The 22966-nt window shown below is 37.4% G+C and overlaps 2 protein-coding genes across 3 annotated transcripts; one reads left to right on the forward strand and one right to left on the reverse strand.

Moving 5' to 3' along the window:
• The first annotated feature begins 1758 nt into the window (after positions 1 to 1758).
• Positions 1759 to 5614, forward strand: LOC134863492 (cytochrome b5). Of its 2 annotated transcripts, none has more exons than XM_063882040.1 (5): positions 1759 to 2210; positions 2974 to 3102; positions 3947 to 3973; positions 4082 to 4113; positions 4336 to 5614. In XM_063882040.1, exons 1-5 carry the CDS (start codon positions 2016 to 2018, stop codon positions 4427 to 4429), a joined length of 477 nt encoding a protein of 158 aa, XP_063738110.1. In that variant the 5' UTR covers positions 1759 to 2015; the 3' UTR covers positions 4430 to 5614. The 2 variants fall into 2 exon arrangements, with proteins under 2 accessions (XP_063738110.1, XP_063738111.1); XM_063882041.1 differs by having other exon boundaries at positions 1760 to 2210; positions 4339 to 5614.
• A 2954-nt stretch (positions 5615 to 8568) lies between these two features.
• zgc:162592 (uncharacterized protein LOC561993 homolog) lies at positions 8569 to 12498 on the reverse strand. Its single transcript, XM_063880907.1, has 2 exons — positions 11549 to 12498; positions 8569 to 10123 (listed from the first exon to the last, which is right to left on the reverse strand). The coding sequence occupies exons 1-2, from the start codon at positions 12348 to 12350 to the stop codon at positions 9828 to 9830; spliced, it is 1098 nt and encodes a 365-aa protein (XP_063736977.1). The 5' UTR covers positions 12351 to 12498; the 3' UTR covers positions 8569 to 9827.
• Positions 12499 to 22966: the final 10468 nt, after the last annotated feature.

The following is a 22966-nucleotide window of genomic DNA, read 5'->3' on the forward strand; positions in this document are numbered from 1 at the left end:
ACATTCTATGAATTCCTAAGAACTAAAGATATTCTTTCATTTTAACATGCAACATGTATAAAGCATTTGCAATTGGGAAATGTACTAAATGTACTGGTATCACCCTTTTGTCCAGGGGAAATTCCATTTAGAAGTGTTGAGTAGTACCTCAGAATGTACACTTATTATGATAGACCTTTAATTCCTTGCTGTATTTCCTCATCCACCATCAAACCATCATTGTGTGCTTCTTTTATATATTTTTTGTATCTTGAGTGTGATCTTATTAAGCCTTCTTTGGCTCTTTCTGCTGTACAAATGAACATTTATAAACGAATAAAGGCATTCTGATTCTGATTCTGAAAAATGTCACATCTGTCTTTTCAAATTAGACATTTTTTATAAAGGTAAATAAATTCCAGTCTAATGTATATTGCTTCACAGCGCAGGACTGCAATGGAAACGGGAATATTATTACAATTAATGTATATTATTATATCCAGGGGTGAAAGTAAGCCGGTGCGAGGCGGTGCTGCGTTCCTGTAAAAGATTTCGCGGCGGTGCGGCGCACCGGTAAGATTTGATAAGGGTTTATTATGTTGAATACATTTTTTTTGTTTAATTCCAAAAAATGCAGTAACGCACGCCTTTTAAGAAGAAAACATATCTAGGCTACCCACAATATGTCATTTTTGACCAGCTCCGATGAAGATAACAGCTTGGCTTGCTTAAAATAGTCATTAGTCAAAGGATCTCCTGCGTGCGCAGCTTCCAATTGCATCGACTGACGCTTTCAAATCCACCCCTATTCAGACCCCAACAAAAAATATTTGGAAATAATGGTACTAAATTGTACTAATGGGAAAGCCATCCAGTAGCCTATGGTAATCAGTTTTCAAAACGTCTGCAAATATCCCATATATTTTGGTCTTTCTGTTGGTGCCTTTCTGGAGCTTGCGTTCCGTTTGATTCCATCTCCTGCCCGCGCTTGCTCCGCAGTTAGTTCTAGTGAATGAAGTCGTCTCGACTCTCGTCTTTAAAACTGTGTCAGCGAAATGTTAAATCGGCTTTTCAAAAACTTCATGTTTTTGTGATTGGGTGGCATACTGAGACATGTCTTCTACTCGGACAAATAATAAATTACTCTTCTTCAAATAGGCTGTTCACGCTGTTTGTAACGGGGGCACAGCTGAGCAGAGCGTCCGCTTTAGTGGGCTACAGGACCGTAAGCTTGTGATTTAAATGTGAGCATGCTTTGTAAAGTAAGCAAGCGTTTTCCTGACACCCTAAAAAGTATTCATATGAGCCCTCTCACTCCCTGTAATATTTACATTATCACGTGTTAAAATATTTACAGTGTATCAACTAGACAGCCAATATATGGGAATGTTTTCAGAAGCTGATTGAGGAAGTGCGTGCTGTGAAGAAAAGCATTGTGATGTGAAGTAGAAGAATGTGAAGTAGTTAAGAATACCCCCCCCCCCGGTGAGTGACACACCGGACAGTGTAGCACCTGTAAGAAATGAAAACTACTTTCACCCCTGATTATATCCCACATACGTTGCCAATACAAAGAAAATGTTAGAAAAGCATTACACAACGAGACACCTTTGTATGCGCAATGGCAGCGCAGAGTTGATCACACTAGAACATGTCCTAGTCTCATGATCATCAAATGCTCGATTCTGATTGGATACCGATCTAAAAGTCGCTGTTTCATTGGCCAGTTGTGGTGTTTGGGCTTCACGGTAAAATATCACGCATTTCATTGGTCTCTTTCACATGTCTGATGACCTGATGTACCCGGATGTACCGGGTTAGGTTTTTTTTCTAGTTCCTTACATTTTGTAACGTTAGCGTATATGTGGATTTTGTTTGTCATCTCGCCTCTACTGTGTCATCAGAAGCCTTTTTTTGCACGGGTAACCCACTAGCTTACTACACGTAGAGCTACACCCGTAACTGTAAACATAAGAGAGCGTTAGCTTGCTGCTCTGTCGGTGTATTATAGTAGTTCCATCAACCTTTGCGTTAAAATGGGTGAGGAAATGAACGATAATTCCTTGGGCAGCGGACCTTCTAATGACACTGCTGCTGAAGAAAACGGCCAAACGGTAGAAGGAGGTGTAAAATACTACACACTTGAAGAAATAAGGCTACATAACACGAGTAATGACACATGGCTCATCATCCACGATAAAGTGTATGACATCACAAGTTTCCTTGAAGAGGTAAGAAAGATTTTCTTCCAACCGGTTTACACTATTTCATCCCCATTTATGCCATATTTTAAGTTTGGGCTTTAAGTCTTTGGTTGCCTGATTCGGCTAAGATGACGTCACTTCCTGGAATTACAAAACGATATTTATGAGTTAACGTGAAATGGTGGCAGACTGTTAAATAAAACTACGATATCTGGCATTTCAATTGTAACGTTTTTTGTTCGTGTTATTTCGGTGTTACACAAAATCAAGTCAAGTGATATGGCTAGAGTTTATTTTGTGCAAACTTTCATAACTTTTGCTTTGTTAAGTTATTATACGTCAGGTTAATGGTTAGTTAACGACACTAGCTAACCTGTTGATAACCCTTTTTATAAAGTTATTATTGCTTGGTAATAGAGATGCACCAATATATCTCTTATTATGATCATTGTTATTACTACTACCATCAACATTGTTGTCAATTGAGCATTGATTGTAATTATTTTGGATCATTAGATTAATTGTGAAAAGTGCATCATGATGATGCTGTTTCAGAGTAGTCTGACAGGTTACCTTAACCTTACCCAATAAAACTATAAGATAAGATAACGTCAAGCAGCACAGTAATAAATGACCAGTCATTAGAAAAATACCAGTTCTTGAGCCTGTATTTCTGTGAATGTGTTTATTGATATGGGATGATTGAAAACGTTTAGCTGTATAATAGTGTGGTGCAAATTAGGAACTGTTATAACTCAACTATTTGTGAAAATCCATTCTATCATTTCAGCATCCGGGGGGTGAGGAGGTTTTGATAGAGCAGGCTGGTGCAGATGCCACAGAGAGCTTTGAGGATGTGGGTCACTCCACAGATGCCAGGGAGATGCTTGAGCAGTACTTCCTTGGGGAGCTTCACATGGTAAGATCTGACCTATGTTTTCTCTGAAAGACCTGATGCTGTGTCTGGAGTATTGTTAACTTAAGTGCATATCCCTTTGTCAAATAAAACGACTGCTATCAAATCATTAACATTGCTTGAACCTAACCTGACAAAACAGAGTAATTAATACATGTCTACAAATCTCTTTGAGGTAGGTAAGAACAAACAAAACCCCCCCGGATAACTGGTCATGTCTTAAGCATAGGTTAACACAAAGGGATTTTTTTCAGACTCCTGAAGACTCATAGTATCATCAGCTTAACTTAATATTTAACTTTTACAAACAACAAGGACTTTGGATTTGGTCTCCAATTACTGACACTGAAAACACTTGTGCTTCACAGACAGTATAACCTGTTCAACAGACAACTGGAGTAGACTATAGAGAAAGTGGACCATTCAAACACCTTATTTTAAATGTTCTAGCAAGTGTGTATTTACATTTTTAATAGAATTTTCCATGTCTTATTATTTTAGTAATATTTAAAATAACATTGTATGATGAGGTGATTAGACTGGTGAAGATAATCATACTATGTAATTGTGATAAGGCTGCATTTATTCTTATGATATTGGTTTTAAATTGAAAGCAGTTTTTCATTGCCCCCAGTGTTAAGTGTTTAAATGCCCTAAAGTTTCATGTTGCTATATCACTAGCAACATATTTAACAGCTGTATCCAACTAGTAATGTATGCAATTACCTGTCTTTTGATCAACTATGGATTACCTGAGATACTGCCTTAATCTATATTATAATGATTGTAATTTGTGTCAGGCAACACATTAAGAAAGTAATACTCATTTATTTATCTTCTTTTGCAGGACGACAGATTAAAGCAGAAGCCAAAAGTAAGCCCTTATTTTTCTTCTGAACTGCAACAGAATTTACAAACATTATACAAAGAAGTTTTTGTTTATGAATAAGTCATAATATCTGTGTCTTTTTATCTGATAAAGGACGAAAAATTCAATGAATCAGGAGAGTCCAGGTGAGTGATTGTTGTGCCAGTCTAATTGATGTCTTCAGATGTGTGTTGAATTAATTATATGAAAAGAAAACCCCACAACTAAAAAGTGCTCTGTCAGAAAAATGTTTAAATGTTTGAATTTCAAATATTGTCTTTAAATTGTTCAATACAAATGATGATGAAATGACAAATAAGCCATAAACATGTGATTGTATTCATTTATACATATTCTATTCATTCCAGCAGCTCCTGGACCACATGGTTGATACCGGCAATTGTCGCGACTGTCGTTGGTGTTGTGTATCGTTTCTACGTGGTTGAACACAAGTCTTCTTGAGTGTTGACATCGTTTTTCATCTCATTATTTTCATCTGGAGGCCTTGAAATGTTTGACCAAAACCTCCTCATACTGAACCTACAAAACTGGGAGTCTCTGCAACAAAATGAGGTCAGCAGATTGTCCTTTTCCATCTACAAAGAGTTCACCAATCAGAGTTTATAAAGGGCAGCCCTCATTGAATTGTCTGCTTTTAGTATATTTGTTTTTCATTGTCACTATGCCTGTTGTCATTAATGTTTAACATTGTCGTTAACTTGCAACATAATTTCACTGATAGACAAAATGGAAACATTGAAGGAGATGTTAGTATGCAAAATGGTAATGAGATTAGGATACATTTACCTTGACCTTACTTTTTACACTGAAACATCACTTGCGATGCATTTTGTTAGTTTTGAATAAAGTGAACATTGTTACAGCTGCCTTACTTTTATTTCGGAATCTGGAGTTTATTTCATTTTTGGGAAATAGTGGTGAGTTATATTGCATCAATAATTATTTAAGGTTAATTGTATTCTGACATGTCCTATTTTTTACACTTCTACTATCAGGAATTTGTGAAAATGTTCAAACTGCCGGATCCTGAAATTAATGTAGTGTCTAATACAATGATATTTTATTGCCCAGAAATAATAGCTGACAGTGAATAACCTGAAGACGAATTGTGTTTTTTCATTGTTCTGTTTTAAAATGTTGTTTCTTACTATGCCATTTGTTATTTAACTGCTGCTTTTGCAAACATTTGTTTCAATGTAATGCATCTTAAATGTATATTCTAGGAAAGTACTAATCGCCAGAGGTTATAAATTGTATTAGAGGAAATCTGGTGTGTGTTGCAAGCCACAGTGCATACATATTTAATATATATATATTTTAGTTGCTTTTACAATACAATACGTTTGCTGTTCATGTTTTGGCACTGCAGAATATATAATGGTAGATGCAGTATAGCATTTGTAGAATCACTCCTTTTTATTGAACATATACTGAAACAGGCAACTATTTATCATCTGTCATTTCACAAAAGTTAAACATTTCTGGACATAACTTGCTATTTCCTCATGTGATAACAAACAAGTGCAGCAGAATCTAGTTGGTTGACATCAGAGATAAACATTTTCCATCTTTCAATTTGTACTTCCTGTCATTAATGACCTCTTTGAATAAAATCTTTCAAAACAAGTGGCTGCTCACTGAAATACTGTGTACATATTTGAAGATGGAGTCTAAATATGAGTATGTGGTGCGGTTTGTGTACAGTATATTCATGTTAATATATATATTCATACAATTCATAGATGAACAATTAAAAAGGTTTGTTTTCATAGGTACATTAGCTTTCTTAAGCAGATCTTGTGAAAATGTCCATGCTTTAGATTAGATTAGATTCAACTTTATTGTCATTGCACAGAGTACAAGTACTAGGACAACGAAATGCAGTTCTAAAAGGTCTCTGCATTTGACCCATCCTAGTGTTAGGAGCAGTGGGCTGCCATTATGTACGGCGCCCGGGGAGCAGTGTAGGTAACGGTGCCTTGCTCAGGGACACCACGGGAACAACTTGGTCTTTCGGGGACTTGAACTGGTGACCTTCCAGTTCCCAGGCCAAGCCCCTATGGACTTTGCCACCACCGCCCTGTACTATCTGTATGTAACTATGTCTGTAGCATGCGTTTTAGTGAAGGTTTGGAAACTGGTTTATTTGCTGACAAATACATTAAATATGTTAAATAATGACATATGCTATAGACAGCCCGAGCCTGGGTACAAAGAGCCCACCCATAGGTAAAACAAGTCCACCCACAGTCAGCACTTTGTTGTGTTATAAATGAGGCAGCTATTGTGAATAGAGCTGTTAAAAGTGTAAAAGCTGGCTATACTTTTCAAACCAGCTCTTGGCTACAGTAGGTTGGATGGGTTATTATTCATACTTTGACCAAAAGGCTAATTTAAAAGATACTGTAACATATAGTAGTGCATGTATAATTATGTTGCCTATACTATAGTTGTATAGGCAACATAATTATAGCTCAATGAAATTATTTCAACTTTTATGCTTGACAGTCAGGTGACACAGAAAAAAGTAATAATCCAGTCTACAATATTTGTAGAATGACATAAAGGTTCCTGATCATTTGGTAATAATAATAATAATAATAATAATAATAATAATAATAATAATAATAATAATAATAATAATAATAATAATAATACATACTTTTACCCTGATCTCTTTTTCCATTTCATAGTGTGATACCAGCACACATGAATAACACTTGAGTCCTGAAAAACCTGCTCCCCTTAACTACTTTCCTGTGGAGAGGATCAGGACGCAGTGATTGAAATAAAAGCCTTTCCATCTGCAGCATTCACAAGAGCCCTCACAGTCAGCAAACTGCAGCAAACACAAATCAACCCCCATTGATTCATCCTAATTTAATCAGGCCGGGACATTTCAAGAACTTGATGCCCCCCTTGTTGCATAATTTGATGAACTGTTAAGAATTAGAATAAAGTGTTTCAGTTTATTTGAAACAAGATTCTAATATTAAATGTTGGGTTAGTTTAATGTGCATCATCACGAGCAAGCCAAAAACAACATGGAGAATCTTTGACTAATAATTAAAATAACACAAAGTCAAATGAAAGGATTTCATTCAATTTAGCACAACAATAGCCAATCACAAATGATTACACTTGTATGGTGATTAAATGGATTGTTGCCATGCAATACTTAGTAAAACCACAAGGTGGCACTACAACTTCAGCTTTTTATTTTTAAGCTGGTCGTTTTGGCCTCCACAGGAAACGGTGAAAATATATGTTAAGATGGCATCTGTGACTTGTGCACCAACATTAATGATTTGATCTCAGAATTCAAACAGACAGATTATTACTGTGAAAATGTGATACTGATTAAGACTGCGTCAAATGAGATAAAATCCTGTCTGGAGACAAATATGGACAGGTTTTTTTTTTACTTTTTGATCCAAAAAGCATTGAAGTCATTTTACATCCACGTCAGCCTTGATGGTGGTGCAGCAGTTATGACCAGGCAGAATGATGGCTTTTATGAGACAGTTTATTGTATCTGTGGGAATACATGAAGCCTTCAGATAGACATCATTCCCCATGACTGGATTGCCTGTCATTTTTATAAAGAGTCATCCTCAAGGAGAGCCGAGGCCGCTAATGCACTACACTCCAATGTCCTGGGAGACCTGCTCGACTGGACTAACACTTACAGATGTTGCATGAAAAAATCTGATGCCTGAGAAGAGGTTTGACTCATTCCCAAAGTTCACTTTTTGGCTGAACACATTCTGTATAATTTTTTGTACTGACAATGATGTTAAAATGAAATTCCTTTTCAGGCACACAGTGATAGCAAAGCCGAAATACACCCGCTTACAGAAAACCAATGATGGTGTCCAATTTCTAAAGGTTAAAGGTTAAAGGTTCACTGGAAACACACAACTTTAACAAAAAACAAAACACCCCACCCCATATTTACTTTATTTTCTGAAGAGGCAATTTAATTCATATGTTTACTTAAGTAGCCTAGGGCCTGCAACACATCAAATCAATATTTAAAAATAAATAAATAAAAAGCCTTTAAGAGTAAAAATCATTAAACTTGAGTTATTAACAAGAACCATGTGCTTATACCCGTTTTATATAAATATGCAAGTGCTAAAACATGCATAACCATAGTTATCATGTCACATGTATTAAGGAAGGATGTCATGTCTTGGTTTGTTTCTTTCTAACCTCCTTTTAGTTTAGTTTTGTTTGCCTCCGTAGACCTGTTTATCAGTTTCTGTTCATCTGGCACAATTACATTTATACCTATTCATTTTTTAAATGTTCTGATTCATTTCAATAATGCTGTTTAATTCCATAATCTTATCTGAAATGGCATTGCAGTAATCACAAAATCTAATTTACAGGATGTAAAAATGTAGAAAGGGAACAAACAATACCCATGTCAAATGTGTGTGCTGACCCAGATTTAACTCCAAAAGTCCTTTTCAGTGATACTAATAGTTTATTATTCATCCAATCTCTGCATCACATGCTGTTTTAATGTATTATTTTCAGTCAGTGCCTACAATGCAATTATAAAGTGAAGACAATTCAAAAGGCATGATGCTTTATTTCACATATTATCCATAAACCAATACATTATTAAATGTTATATTTTTCAATCATAAAATGTGGACTTTAGAAACATAACAACATGTATAAATATAAAGGTCATTTTTTTTGTTCGTCATTGGTTTTACATAATTTAGTATTCACATAATCTCCACAAGTCAGTGGAGAGGGCAATCATTTGCATCTGCACAAACATGAATGATGGTGACAGCAGAAACCCAAAGGGCTAAAAAAGTTGTAAAAAAAGTTTCTGAATTTAAATTTCTTTAGATTACAAAAATGCTGTTGATTAACTTTACATCTAAATAAACCTTCATTGTGGCAGTTAAATCTATTAAGATAAACATGACATGGGCGTTGTCAATTTCATATTCGATTAGAATATACTGAGAGGATCATGGGCTTAATATATAAAAAATAAACAACGGCAGCTTCAGAAGTTACCCAAATTATGTCTTGACGGCACAAATGTGTTGACCTTTCTACAGTGTAGCTGCATAATTACTTTTCTCCTTGCATACATTGAAATGCCTTGACTTAAAGGTTAACTTCTACCATCTGTTATATGCAAAGGTCTGAGACGCACTGTTTGAAGTGAAGAAGAGGTAGACGGCCTCAGTCCTCAAAGTGCTCACGATCAGATAGTGATGTTAGTTCACAAATATTTTATATGAAAAGAAGTCTAAATATCAGTTTCTTGTGATGAACTAATCGAATATCCTCAAATGTTTGAAGTGAAATATGACTGCGGCAACAAGTCTAAATATGCAACCACTGACACTTTTAAAAAGACTCATTATATAGCTGTATGCCGAATAATGGTGGGCATTTCTGACGCACAGACAAGGTACATGGCTAATTATAAAACAACTAAAAAGGTGGTTTAAGAGGCCGTCCGACAAAAAAATCTAATCTTGGCAATATTGTTAAAGTAGTTAAACAAAAAAATCCAAATAAGTTCTATACTGAGTCTGTGTCACACTCAACTGAACACTATGTTTAGACTGCAAATTGATATAAAAAAAATAAGAAAAATATAATAAATATACCTTGAACTACAATGATTTAGACTATACAGTGGTTAATTCAATTGCTTGCCATTATAGCCTGTCTTAGTACCAACCCATTTGTACTGCAACTCATCTGACCCATTCCTCAGTATATGAAAGACAGAAAATAGAGAGGTCACTGACCCCGTCCCTTACCATGCCAGTGGTGCTCTTCAGGTGCCTGCATCCTAAGCCAATGACAACAGTGTGCAGGTGGAGGATACGCTGGAAGAACGCTCATGGACACTGTTGTTATTATCTGTAATTCCTGACACAAACTGGGTCTTTGAAGGGTTGCAGCACCCAAGGGTGTAAGCCAGTTTGGGGCAGACGGCCAGTACCAGCCTCTGGAGCACAAGGTGGAATTTCCTGCGGAAGCTTCGGTTTATCCAAAAGTAGAAGATGCAGTTGAGGAAACCATTGGAGGTCGGCAGCCACACCACCACAAACTCAATCCATTCTGGTACACTGCTTCCTGAGAATGCTGTGGGGCAAAAAAAAGATGGGGATTTAATGCTACTACTTCCACTACTACTAATAATCTTTACTTATAGAATCATTTTCAAAATCCACTATACAAAGTGATTCACAAAGACAGCAAAATAAAGCAAGTCATAAATCGAATAGTGTTCACTCAGGAAAGGCTTTCCTATAGAAGTATGTTTGAAAAAGGAATCACTGACTCAGCCTCACTGACTGATGTCCTCAGGCAGATTGTTCAAGAGCCTCTGGTCCCTGGCTACAAATAGCAACTTTTGTTTATGCTTGAAAGTGGATGAAGACAGCGGTTTCTGAATGAGAAAAGTTGTAGACCTTTTTATATGAAAGGGTCTGGTTTATGATCGTGTCTATAAATTGATACATTCTTTTTCTGAGATGGGAATCCCTCCCCTGACGGCAATGATATGAACCCATCAACCTGACATTTATAGTCTAGATATAAAAGTACAAAATTAACTGCTAGATTTGATTGAGTGAAATAAACCACTTTACAGTGAGGCTCAGTAGTGTTTGGACAGCAGCACACTTTGAAGTTTAAGTTAAGACTGTCAGCTTCATTTTGCAGGGATTTTCATTCATATCAGATGAATTACAGCCCTCTTCGGAAAAGGTCTTCACTTCTATAAATATTCAGCTGTGACACGACGTGCAGTCCTAATTACTCCGAGACAGCACGTGGTTGGGGAAAAAAAGACTTTAAAAAAAGGCCTTAGTCATGAAACTGTCTTTGCATCGTTACAGTTATGCCCAGAAATATCTAAATACCTTTGAAAGCCATTTCTTAGCACAGTTACAGCTGAAATTAATAGAGAAACGATAGAGGGGAAAGTAGCCCTGTTTGAACTCTGACTTAGGGCTTTCTCCCTTATTCAAAAACATAATATATATTTTTTTAAATCCCTCATGATGATAACATTTCAGTTGCCTAAGTAGCCACTGCAAGTAACTCACTAAGATTAATTGCAGGAGGACATCAGGAGCTTTAGATCCAAACCCCTAAACCACTCTGTATTATTGAAGAACCTTGCTATGAAATCAGCAACGGTCATATCTTTCACAGCTTTTTATCCAGATATGGCACAAACTAACAGGATGCATAAGCTAAATTCTCTATTTTTCTTTATGATATTACATCCACCCATGATCCGAACCCATTTGTCTTTATTTTCTTTGAGACTGAATTCAATTAAAGTATGAAAGGGAGCCAAATTGTGGGTAATCTGCAGACTGGAGCCAAACAAGGTGTTTTCACTATGAAATATGCAGGTAAATTGGAACTTTTTTAAACAGATGGATGTGAATTGTGGTCTGCAGGAGAGCCATTTTTTATATATTCCACCAATATACACTTTAATGTTTTGACTGATATACATTAGAAGCTATGTATGTCCACTCATTCAATGCTTACCGTTGTAGATCATAGCTGCCATGCAAGGTGTCCAACAGGTGTAGTATGCTGCCATCACAGGCACGAGCACTCTGGATGCCACATTGTGTCTGCTGCGACGCGTACAGTTGTATTTGCGCAGTTTTAGTCTCTGTCTCTTTGCAGCACACCACACTCTCAGGTTTGCGTGTGTCATGATGATGGAGCAGGGGAAAAATATCAGACATGTCAAACTGAGGGAGTATCCAGCATTCGTCGAGTAGGACGGATTGCAGACCAGGGATGCAGTAGAAAAATGAACCTCGATAAACCCAACTGGAAATGATATTGGCAACAGTAGAAAGAGCGGGAAGCACCAGGCGAAGGCTATCAGGAGCAGTGTCCTTTTTCTAGTCAACAGAGAGGAATATTGCAGCGGGTAAAACACTGCAATGTACCTCTCCAGGCTTATCATGGCCAGCGTGTACATGCAGGTGGAGTAGACGGTGGCGTTACAAAAGGCCACGACGTGACAAAAGGCGTCTGGCCCTTCAGTATAGTCCTTTAGCAGGCTCACCCACAGATTCAAGGGCATGACCAGCAGCCCAAACGCTGAGTCTGCAGCGGTGAGAGAGAGCAGGAAGTACCGGGAGTTCTTTGACCAACCAGCCACGGATGAAGTAATAACTAGGAGGACTGCAATGTTTCCCAAAGTGATCATCACACCCAAAACGATAATTATGCTTATTTTGACGGAGCGGTGTGTCAGCTCCTGCAGTCTATGAGGGTCAACACTTGACAGGTTAGAGTCGTCAAAAGTGGAGAAGTTAAGCGTTGAATACATGTTTCCTTACAGGGGCATTGGTGCAACCAAAACATAGGGCAAGTGATGCAAAAAAAAGCAAGGTTTGGAATAGGCAGAAGTCTAAGCAAAGCTGTGGCGTTACATCAGGAAGCGGCGCTGCAGCTGCTTGTAGCTTTTAGGCTCAACAATTAGAGGCACACCTGGTGTAATCAGTGTCGGGTGGTAACAGCCCACCACATCTACAGCAGTGTCGCAAATTCTCAACTGTTAGCAAAATCATAGAAGACTTTATGAATTATAACTAGTTTAATCATAGTCATTTTGTAAACGTTCTTATTATTTTACATTTGTAATTTTGTAAATGTTTCCACCGCATGATACTTCAAGGTAGCCTGCCCTCGCCATTTGGGTTATATTGTATTTTATTTTAACACAGTAAAAGCTAAAGAATCCTCCCAAAATAAAAATGCAAATAGCTATTTACGTACGATTTTTTAAAAGACAGCTGAAGGGTATTATATTTCATAAAAAGTAAAACATTTTTAAAAAATCAACTCGAAGAAGTAATGAATTGCAATATTTCATCATTCACAAATAAAAAAACTATACTTAAATCATTCATGTAGGTATAGAATCCAAATATATTTATACTAATGCATAATGTACGTGTGTTCAGGGGTTTGGATTTGCAACCAATTTGATAGTTTAATCATCAATTACGAGGGGCTCCTATAGGCGTTCTCTCATGGATTAGCAGAAAGGAGTGAAATGGTTTGGTATAAAGGACAGGACACTATTTTATCAGGCATATCTTTATACAACTTCATAAACCACAAGTACATTAGGAGAGATATTGGTTGCTGTAATCACTCCAGTGTCATAGCTGCCATGTGATGAGATGAGAACAATGGTCGCAGCTAAAACAAGCAAACGGTAAAATCAACAATTTACTCATGGCATGTGACTAGTGTATCGAGACAGACAAAATAGAACATAGATAGAGCACAATATTTAAGCACACAGTCAAAATTGTTAGATTCTGTTTCTGTGACATTCTATTGATGCTGATGTCTGTGGATATCAGTACTTGTAGATGCAACTGTAATCCACCATATCTATACAACTATCTATTAGCAAAGTATACACAGTGCGAGGATAATCCACACTTCAGTAAAGACATGTAGAAGCTTACCTGTTAGCTCTCTCTGTGGTTTTATTAATTACAATTAGCAAGACCGTTTCAGCAGCTCAAAGCTTTTAATGCATTCAGAAGGGTTGTCTCATTAATTGGAATGAATATGTGATGTGAGTGTGAAGTGTTGCCTCCACAGTGAGGCCTACTACATGTATCAAAAATATCTCAGGAGTAAGTCATATGACAAAAACATTGAAATGCAAAACACCTTTTAAATTGGATCTAGGTATTGCTTTAGAAAATATTTTGTTCTTTGCAAGGTGCTTGGTGGAAGCAAATAAAAATGCCAATATAAACTGCCCCCATTCCATCAAGCTCTAAATGTGCAGGGCATTCCACCTTGGCAGGTTTCATCAACAGCAATAACAATGAGTCAGTTCAACAATAGATCACTATTAAGGTCCCACATAAGTTGTGCATGCTGTCACAGCCTAGAAAGCCTGATGTCTTAGAACCAATCATGGTCCAATTTCCACTATCGCAGACCATCAGTGTCATGCTTTTCTTTTCCTCCTGTTCCAATGACAAGCTTGAGTGTTTTGTCTGCACTCCTGAGTGGTAGCTGTCAAATTCTCTCCATAAAGAAAACCTGCATGACGCAAGGGCAAAAAAAGGGCAGAAAAGATTGTCACTGACCTTTCCCACTCAGGTAACCATCTGTTTCAGAGGTACTCTTCTGTGTGACAGGCAGTCCATTAAACAACAGATATCAACACACCCTTTCCAGGGTGCAGTCCAATACTTTCCTGCATCCCAAGGGCCTATAATGCCACATATGATTTAATTATTCCCCTAGAACACAATCAAACAATCTTACAGGCCTTAGTGTCTCCCATTTCTATGAAGAATTCAAAAGGATTTTAAACCTTGATAATAGTGAATTCATCCTATGACCTTGAGAAGTACCTTTTGTGGAGATAGCTGTTCAATTAATTCATGTTTTAATAAACAGAGCATTTTTTTAAATCAGGTGATGAATTCCTATTTTATGAAGACATCTCCTTTCAGAGCTCTTATGTTACAGTATGTAACACTATAGCTTTGAAGCTGCTAGTGTGCCATGGGAGAATTCTTTCTTTACTTAAAAAAATACAGCACACACGTACACACGCACGCACGCACGCACGCACACGCACCCACGCACGCACACACACACACAGACTGTAAATATTTATATTTCTACAGGATATGGCCCTAAGACACACAGCTTTTCTGCTGCCACGGCTGGATCCCCCTGAGGACAACTGACAGCTCTCTGTGTGTGATATATGTGTTTCTCGCTGTTGTAATGAGTGGATTTCTCTTGGTGATGTCTTACACGAGCCCAAGAAGAAGGGATGGACTGAGACTTTTGAGTTAATATTCTCCCTCCCCCATCTGTACTCATGTCCTCTGTCAATGAGATCATGTCTCATTTTAAAGGGATTTGGAAGCACTACACAGTCCCTGACACGGCAGATGCAACATATATATTACTGAATTGCAAGGAATGGTAGACTATTTTTTTAGTCGGCATATACCAGATCCATTTATTTCTCCTCTAAAATATTCAATGCTTGCTCCATAAGCTGTGAAATATTCCGTTTATCTTCATGATGCTAAAGAGTTGACTCACAACCATTAAAGTGTTTTTTATCAGCAAATGTAAATATTATGTTTGTTTTAAAAGAGTTACGTTACGTGCACTCTGAGCCATTTTCTTCTCTCACTTCATTCACAAAACCAGCTGCTTTTAGAGTGTTTCTCTGTGGCTCAAATCATGTTTTTATGCGACACATAGCGTGATTCTATGTTGGTCCGTGTGTGGGTGTGCTAACACCAGCAGTACTTGCCCAAAGGTGCATGTGTAAATGCAGTTGATCCCAGGTGGACATGAGTGAGATAGAGAGAGGATGAATTTGTACATGCTTGCAATTGAATATCCTGTGAGTGGGTTGACTCCTCCATTGGCCTCTGCAGTTCCTCCTGATGTGGAGGAAGGTAACCATTGATTTTATCTGTCTGTACATGTGTGCTTGAGTGCAAATGTTTGTGTGGGCAGTAACACTCTAATTCTACCAGTGAGGGTTGATGCATGATGTTTATGGGAGATACTATAGTGGTGTTTTGATGGGCAATTGTGCAAAAACTTGATGTCTGGCCTGACAGTCTGTCAAACTGATAACGAAGCAATGACAGCACAGACAAAACCCACCCGGCAGGTTGAAAGTTATTAAAGTGGTGTCTGAAATGTATCTTCTTTTTGCCAACAAACCATGGTGTACTCCCTGTTGACTCAAATAAGGAAGAGCTTCTCAAGTTTTTGTGCAGAGGGAAGTGCAGAAACTGAAGGGGAAAGTACTATAAGCGGCCTGCTTGTACATCATCATGCCTTACACATATCAAAGGAGATTGTAAAATATGTGGACTGTATCTATATAGTCCCTTATCCAGTCGTTACAACCCCTCAAAGCGCTTTACATTCTACAAGTCATCACTCACTCATTCACACCCCATTCATAAAGAACAATGTGCCATTTTGCTCAAGTAAGCTAATATTCACACATTAAAGGTATTGCCATTTGGAGCAAATCTAAGTAGCTATGTATCTTGTTAAGTATGTTGACCCCATGGGCTGGGATCAAACCGCCAGCCTTCGCATTAAACCTCACAGCAGTACCTCACAGCCACAGTCCCCCAATCATATTCAATTTTCAAATTGCTTTGATGCTGTTTAATCCTCCCTTTCTTGGAACATATGGTTCAAATTAAAAGGGACGACACCATCACAATATTTGTTGATTTGAAAAAAAAAGGAGACAGCATGTGTGTGGTCCCTTTGTCTTGGAAAGATTAAAACAGAAGGTGAGAAAAGCAACAAGACAACTGTGGGAGTCTATTCATAAGTTCAGTCAAATAAAACATCTTATCTTCGATATTGGCAGAGAAAGATACTGCATTCTTAAATGCAATGTGTGAACAGAAATGTGGTGCTCCCAATTCCTAAAATATAAAAAACCCTGGGTAATTTGAGCGGCACACATTGACCTTGTTACACAATGTCTGTATGACATAGTGCCTCTGCTTCTCTCCCTTGCACAGAAATATCAACAGTGCTAGAATTTCATCCCTCAATAACATCATTGCACCTTTCCATTGAAAGTCCTGGGTATTGAATGTAATTTAAGAACGTTTTACTTATCGCACCAGAAGATGCAGTCACAAAAAATGAGTACATGTGCATGAACTATTGGGAAAGCTCCACAAGTAAAGTCTACAAACATTGAGCATGCATTTTCATACAGTCCTCTATTTTAAATTTGTACAAAAATGTTTGCTTTGATAAAGTTGAACGGTGACATGACATGACATATTTCTTTTGTACGGGTGATTAAGCCAAAACATGATCAATCATAAATGGAGTATAGCTTTCTGAAAATGTGAATGAGGAAAAAAAACGTCTTGCATTCGTTGCAATAAACGTTATCCAAACCACTACCATCATGTTAGGAAGTAGAGGAAAGAGAGGAAAACACAGTTTGCTGCACAACTCTAGCACCTAAAAATTAGACATGCTCCAATCAGGACATAATAAAACAGATATAGGCAAGGAATATGCATGTCATTTATTTAAACCCCATCGTATAACCCGTTTAAACTCAAATTCACTAAACAGATTACAATACTTTGGAGCTTAAGTGAAAATCTCCTCTGTGTTTGCCCTCTCTGCATAGCGGGCATGTTTCTCCCTTATCATCTCGGGCCTGTTGATTTTTCAGAGAAACGTGTATTATTTGACGTCATCCATGTGTGCGTCAAAGCTTTGATGCTGAGTAACACGCACTGACTGATAATGAGCCGCTGAGTGGCTGAAAAAGCTTCCCGGTATAGTTATGGCAATCATTTCTTCCTCTGCAGCTGTAGTCATCTAAAAACAGTTAATTAAAGCACAAATAAACAAAGGAAAACAACAAGCTTTTTACAAAACAGTTGTTAGGAAAGAGTCTTCAAGTGCACTCAAGATTATGTGTATACTTAGCCGTATAACCACTATACGTATTATAACCTCACATAAAGTTTACTCTCAACCCAAAGCTATTCCCCAAAACATTTGAGAGAAGAAAAGAAGCAAAACCATTAACACACGACAAAAAATAAATTGCAAAAAAACAAACATGTTCCTCTTTGGACCACGTAGAGTGCACTGAACACAGTCACTGAGAAACAATGTTACTAACAGGTCCATAGACTAATAGCTCATTGAGGATGAACTAAAAGCTCAATTCTAATGTCATCATGCATTTCATGGTTACAATCAAAATACTAACACGTTGATGTTCTGCATGTGTATCCTGTCCTCCAGCTTAGTTTTGCGTGTTAGAATGAGTCACTTGATAATTATAGTACGAGTAAATACAAAGAAGATGCCGGTGGGAATTTTTAGATTTTATTTTCATTCATAAACAAGCATTGTAACACATGTTGGTGCTTGATGAAGGTCAGATAATCAAGTCCTTAGGATTCATCCTCAGGAGAACATAAATATTGTACAAAGTTTTCAATCTTTGGAGAAGTGGTGGCAAAGTCCATAGGGATTTGGCGGATCCTGATGGCCACCGGTTCAAGTAAGAGAACCAAGTGCTATCAAGGTGTCCCTGAGCCACTGTTTCCTACACTGCTCCCTTTGCGCTGTGAGACCTGTAAATGTCCCGCTTTGGCACAAATAAATTCAGATTTTTTCTAAGACATATAAGTACGGACCAACGCCGTGTAGAGCCAAGCTGCTAGTGTTGCTAAATTAACAGTGGAACATAAAACCGAGGTGTTTTATAATCAAATGTTTGTAATTCCAATTAACGTAATAAAATAAATAAAATACATTTAATGACAAAATTCCATTATGTACTCTACATCTTTATATAAATGTTAACCTGTTTACATTGAAGCATTTAAGTGTACTAACACACATTGGAAGCACATTAGGCATGTTGGAGTGGCATTTTCACAATGGATTATCTCACGTTCTGAAGAGCACATAAAAAGATCATAAGCAGTAAGCCTATCAATGTTATGCACACACCATCAAGCAGTGCCGCCGCTCCCATAACGCGCATTACGCGCTGTGCGTAGGGCACCAAGTGTCGAGGGGGCACCACCAAAAATAGCCTAATGAAAAATCGTCATAATAATTATAAGGCCGAAATTATTTCAGTAGACTATAGAAATATGAGGCACTTTTTAGGCATACTACTCAAAGGTACCGATGGTGCCCCCCTCTCCCCTCCCCTCCCCACTCACTCATCACAACTCATAATGTTTTTTTATTGGGGGGGGGGGGGGGGGGGGGGCATCATGAAGGAATTATGCTTAGGGCACCAAAATGGCTAGCAGCGGCACTGCCATCAAGGTTTTTATCTCCAGTCTCAGGACTGCTGGTCAAGCTTAATAATGGGAATTTATTAAATCTGTCTGTTAGGTAAAATTACTGTGTTTACCATCCTGACAGAAAATCAGATAGCAGCTGCAACAGATGAAATCTTGCTAGAGAAAACAAAAACACATTTAAAAGAGTGCAGAATGAACAGAGGAGTCTCATCTGCCGCCCGAGTCTGCAGCACCAGACTGCGATAAGAGCCATCTTCAGGATTCATTTGAAGGCTGGAAAAGAGAAATGTTATTTGTTTTATTACCTGATGCTACAATCCCTGTCCTAGTCAAGACAAAATAATGGTGTGGGGACAACGACAGTTTTCATTTCAGTGAACATGTAACACAGTGACTATCACTCCTGGTTCAGAAGCAATTATGCTAGTTAAACACACCTCTTTGTTCCCTCAAGTGGTTTGATCACTTTGATCGCAGGTGACGAATAATCCAGAATAATCACATTTCAACTTGTGGGGGTATGATGTGAAAGAGCTTTGTGGTGCCAGAGAGCATTCACTTTTTACCTTTATTTGTATTGCTGTATACTGTTGTCCCCATTGTTGGTAGTTGCATAGGGCTCTGCATCTAGGAATGTTGTCACCATTTATTCTTCTTGTTTTTTTTTCTACATTTAGGACAAAAAAATCCAATGGACGTCTTGTTTTGTTCGAATGCAGAAATGTTGTCAACTATATAACGTGGCTTCTTGTTTTATTATAACCCACTGACAGAAATACATGGTCATCCTCAGAGTCAGGCCCCTAGTGTGACAACAGCAATCACTGTTTCTTTAACAGCTGGCTGTTTAATAACTGGCTGGGACAATTTCCTATCAGTTGGATGCATTTATGGTTGGCATAACGAAAATAATACAAAAGTAATTTAATTGGCTCCTCACTACTGAGCTCTATTTTTTTTCCTATCCATTTACAATACACATCCTAGAAACTATAATTGTTGAATGATTGAGCATACATCACTTGCCTTTCGTTTCCCCCCTCCCTCTCAATCTACATCCCTTCTGTTCTGAATTCAATGCTGTTTATCTAGGTACGAGCAGGTGCTAGCAGAAGAATCCCCCAGGATTTCATCTTTTTTATGAAACTTGTTTACCATTCACATATTGGTGCCCTGTTTGCTATCAGTGTGTAGCTGCTGCCTTTGTGTGTAGTGGAGAATAGGGAACGATGGATTCCTGTTATCAAAACATTACAAACGCAGCATATTCTATCACTGAATAAAGCGAGACTGACACTGGCCCATTATACTGTGGTTGACAGTTACATATATATTATGGAGTTGTCAGACCATTATTGTGTGATAGCTTGTCAGTATGAAGCAGTTTATGTCAAATCTACCGCGTGCTTGATAAACAAACCTGGTCCATTGTGGTGGTTGTTTTTTTGCCATTCTTTCTCTCTCTACCTTTTTTAAAACATTATCTTTCACTTTCAGGTTGCACAAAACCACAGGCACAGGATGTCTATGTGTGACCTGTTAAGAGAACATTTTGTCCTTTGTTTGTCGGGAACCTGGTGAGTCACTTCATCCAGAAGAACCATTGGTAAAAACATTTTTCAGATGTTGCATGAATTTATATAATGATTATGTAAATCTATGAGGTCGCATGGGGTGTTGTATATAAAGTATCCTGTCTTCCTAATGGACTATTTGTTCCCAGCTGTTTGAAATATATAAGAGGATGAGTGCTCAACGCTATATCTTTTAGAAAAACTCATGATAGAATAGGAACCTATATCCAAGAAAACTTTTAGGTAAAAAATAAATAGCTGAAACTGTCTATGTAGACATTTTTAAAATGGTGTACCCTTTTCATTTTTTCATAGACATTCAGGCAAACACTTGCAAGTACAGAATATTTTTGTCGGTAAAAAGCTCCACTGTGTGTGGATGATTTTTCCCATGCACATAAATATAAATGGTGCTACTACATATATGTTTCTTTGAACACTTAAAAACATATTTATCATGTATTATAGAAGTGACCTTATGAAAGACAGCCAAGATTTCCAAAGCAAACATCTCAATAATTGGCCCAATAGAGGAAATAAATAATTGAGTGTTTAAGGTCCACGTTAATTACATGTAAATTTACATTCCTGGATTAATTATTAATGAGCAATAGATTCAAAGCCTCGGGCAGATCAAGGGTGTTACTGCTGTGATGGTTGGACCATGAACAAAGTGACAAGGCAGCAGTACAGATGGAAACATACACTGAAACAGACTTTCACCTGTACACTTCCCAACTCGAAACAATCAAAAAAAGAAATCAAAACGCATTCATGGACTGCAACTCAACAAACTATAAAAGTTCCTTTTTTATTTTAATGTATGTCAACTGCATCAAATTGCTGCATCATTGCACTGTCAATGTACAGGTTTTATAAAGGCTGATATTTCACAAATGCGTCCAGTTATGAATCATTAACGCAGCAATGCTGTGGCAGCCTTGGTGATAATGAATATGGATGTTGGCAGCATCTCTTCTGTGAGGCCTCAGTATGGGTGCGCTGGCATGGAGCGAGAAATGTGGTTTTTGGCCGCTGCTGCATCCCATGTGTCACAGACTTGACAACTCTCTTTCATCCCCTCCATTTACTGTCATTTCCACTTGTGCTTGCCAACAAGAATATGAAACTGGACAACAGCAACAAAAACATACTTACTTTAAAATCATTTGATGATTAGTTTAAGAGAAGAGAAAAAAGCTTCTATACAAAATATAAGTGAGTTTGATGACGTAAAGCTTACAATGATAAAATGATTGTTTTTTTAATTTATTAAACACAATGTATCATAATAAAGCAGACTAATGAACAGCTATTGTACTATAACATTATCACATTTGATACATATTACTGTAAACTGTACTATATATATATATATATATATATGTATGCATGTGTAAAGATATATACATTAGTATTTATGGGTTGGGACCTGGGACTTGGAACTTTGTTGGATAGAAATATATAAAATAATGGCTGCAATAAATTACTGGTGCCAGTGGCAGAGCTCTGATAATGAGCCTATTAGCTCCCTGGTTTAGTTTGCTGGTGCTGTTCACTTAAATGTGAAGGAACATGTGTGATTATTATCATACTTTGTATAGGTATATGAGTATAAATGTAATGTAAAAGGGCTGTTGTTTAATCGATTTGAAATAAATGAAGCAGGTCATAATGAAGCTGTACAACAAACTACAATATGAATCAGAGCAATGCTTTTTTTCTTTCCAGGATCCCCCTGCTGCCACCCAAACACATTAGCACCTGGAAGCTTCCCAGTACAACAGCAATCATGCTAATGAGCAGGAGCAAAATTTGCCCAGTCGGTTTCTTATCAATTCCGAAATGTACACACTGCCATAAACCACTGCCTGACAATACACTCACATACACACAGTGATGTGAGTTCAGCAGGGAAATCTCACTGATTTTGACTCTCATTTATTTATATCACCAGTAACATCAACCTGTCTCTGAATACGTTTAAACCAGCCCAAAATAAATGCATGCTAGGCACTTGCACAGGACAGGTGAAGAGAAGCAGCCATTAAAGTACATGATTTATTTATGTATTTATAAGGCAGGAGTCTCTGACAGCTCAATATCAATCAGGTGTTGTTTTTTTTGCAAAGCTGATAAGGGTTTACTAATTTAGGACCGAAGATAACATAAAACTGTCAATTAGATTATGTAGTCAAAAATAAATACTAAACTAAATATATTTTTGGCATTTATTTTTATCTTGTTCCAGAAAAGCATCAAGGGTGTAAACATAGCTTTTATTGAATTTTAAAAAGAAATTGTGGTAATGATTTAGCCCTCCATCTTTAATTATGTTTTCCACTGCTGAAAGATTGGTAGGCTTACTTTTATGGAAATTTGAGAACCCTTGCTATTTAAATATTTAAAAAAGGATTGCTTGTAGACGGCCAAATGACAGATAACTAGCTTACAAGTAGACAGACTATATGGGGGCTAAGATGCTGCTTCCTGTAAAACAAACTCTTGAGATACAATTTAAT

This window comes from Eleginops maclovinus, chromosome 4 (assembly GCF_036324505.1).
Source record: "Eleginops maclovinus isolate JMC-PN-2008 ecotype Puerto Natales chromosome 4, JC_Emac_rtc_rv5, whole genome shotgun sequence".
In the NCBI taxonomy this organism is placed as follows: domain Eukaryota; kingdom Metazoa; phylum Chordata; class Actinopteri; order Perciformes; family Eleginopidae; genus Eleginops; species Eleginops maclovinus.

Bases quoted from the DNA above. Each gene is read 5' to 3' on its own strand.
- LOC134863492 (XM_063882040.1), top strand. From the start codon at position 2,016: ATGGGTGAGGAAATGAACGATAATTCCTTGGGCAGCGGACCTTCTAAT. The intron at 3,103-3,946 runs GTAAGATCTGAC...CTTCTTTTGCAG, and splicing joins TCCTTGGGGAGCTTCACATG to GACGACAGATTAAAGCAGAA. The intron at 4,114-4,335 runs GTGAGTGATTGT...TATTCATTCCAG, and splicing joins AATGAATCAGGAGAGTCCAG to CAGCTCCTGGACCACATGGT.
- zgc:162592 (XM_063880907.1), bottom strand. From the start codon at position 12,350: ATGTATTCAACGCTTAACTTCTCCACTTTTGACGACTCTAACCTGTCA. The intron at 10,124-11,548 runs GTAAGCATTGAA...TTTGCCCCACAG, and splicing joins GGCAGCTATGATCTACAACG to CATTCTCAGGAAGCAGTGTA.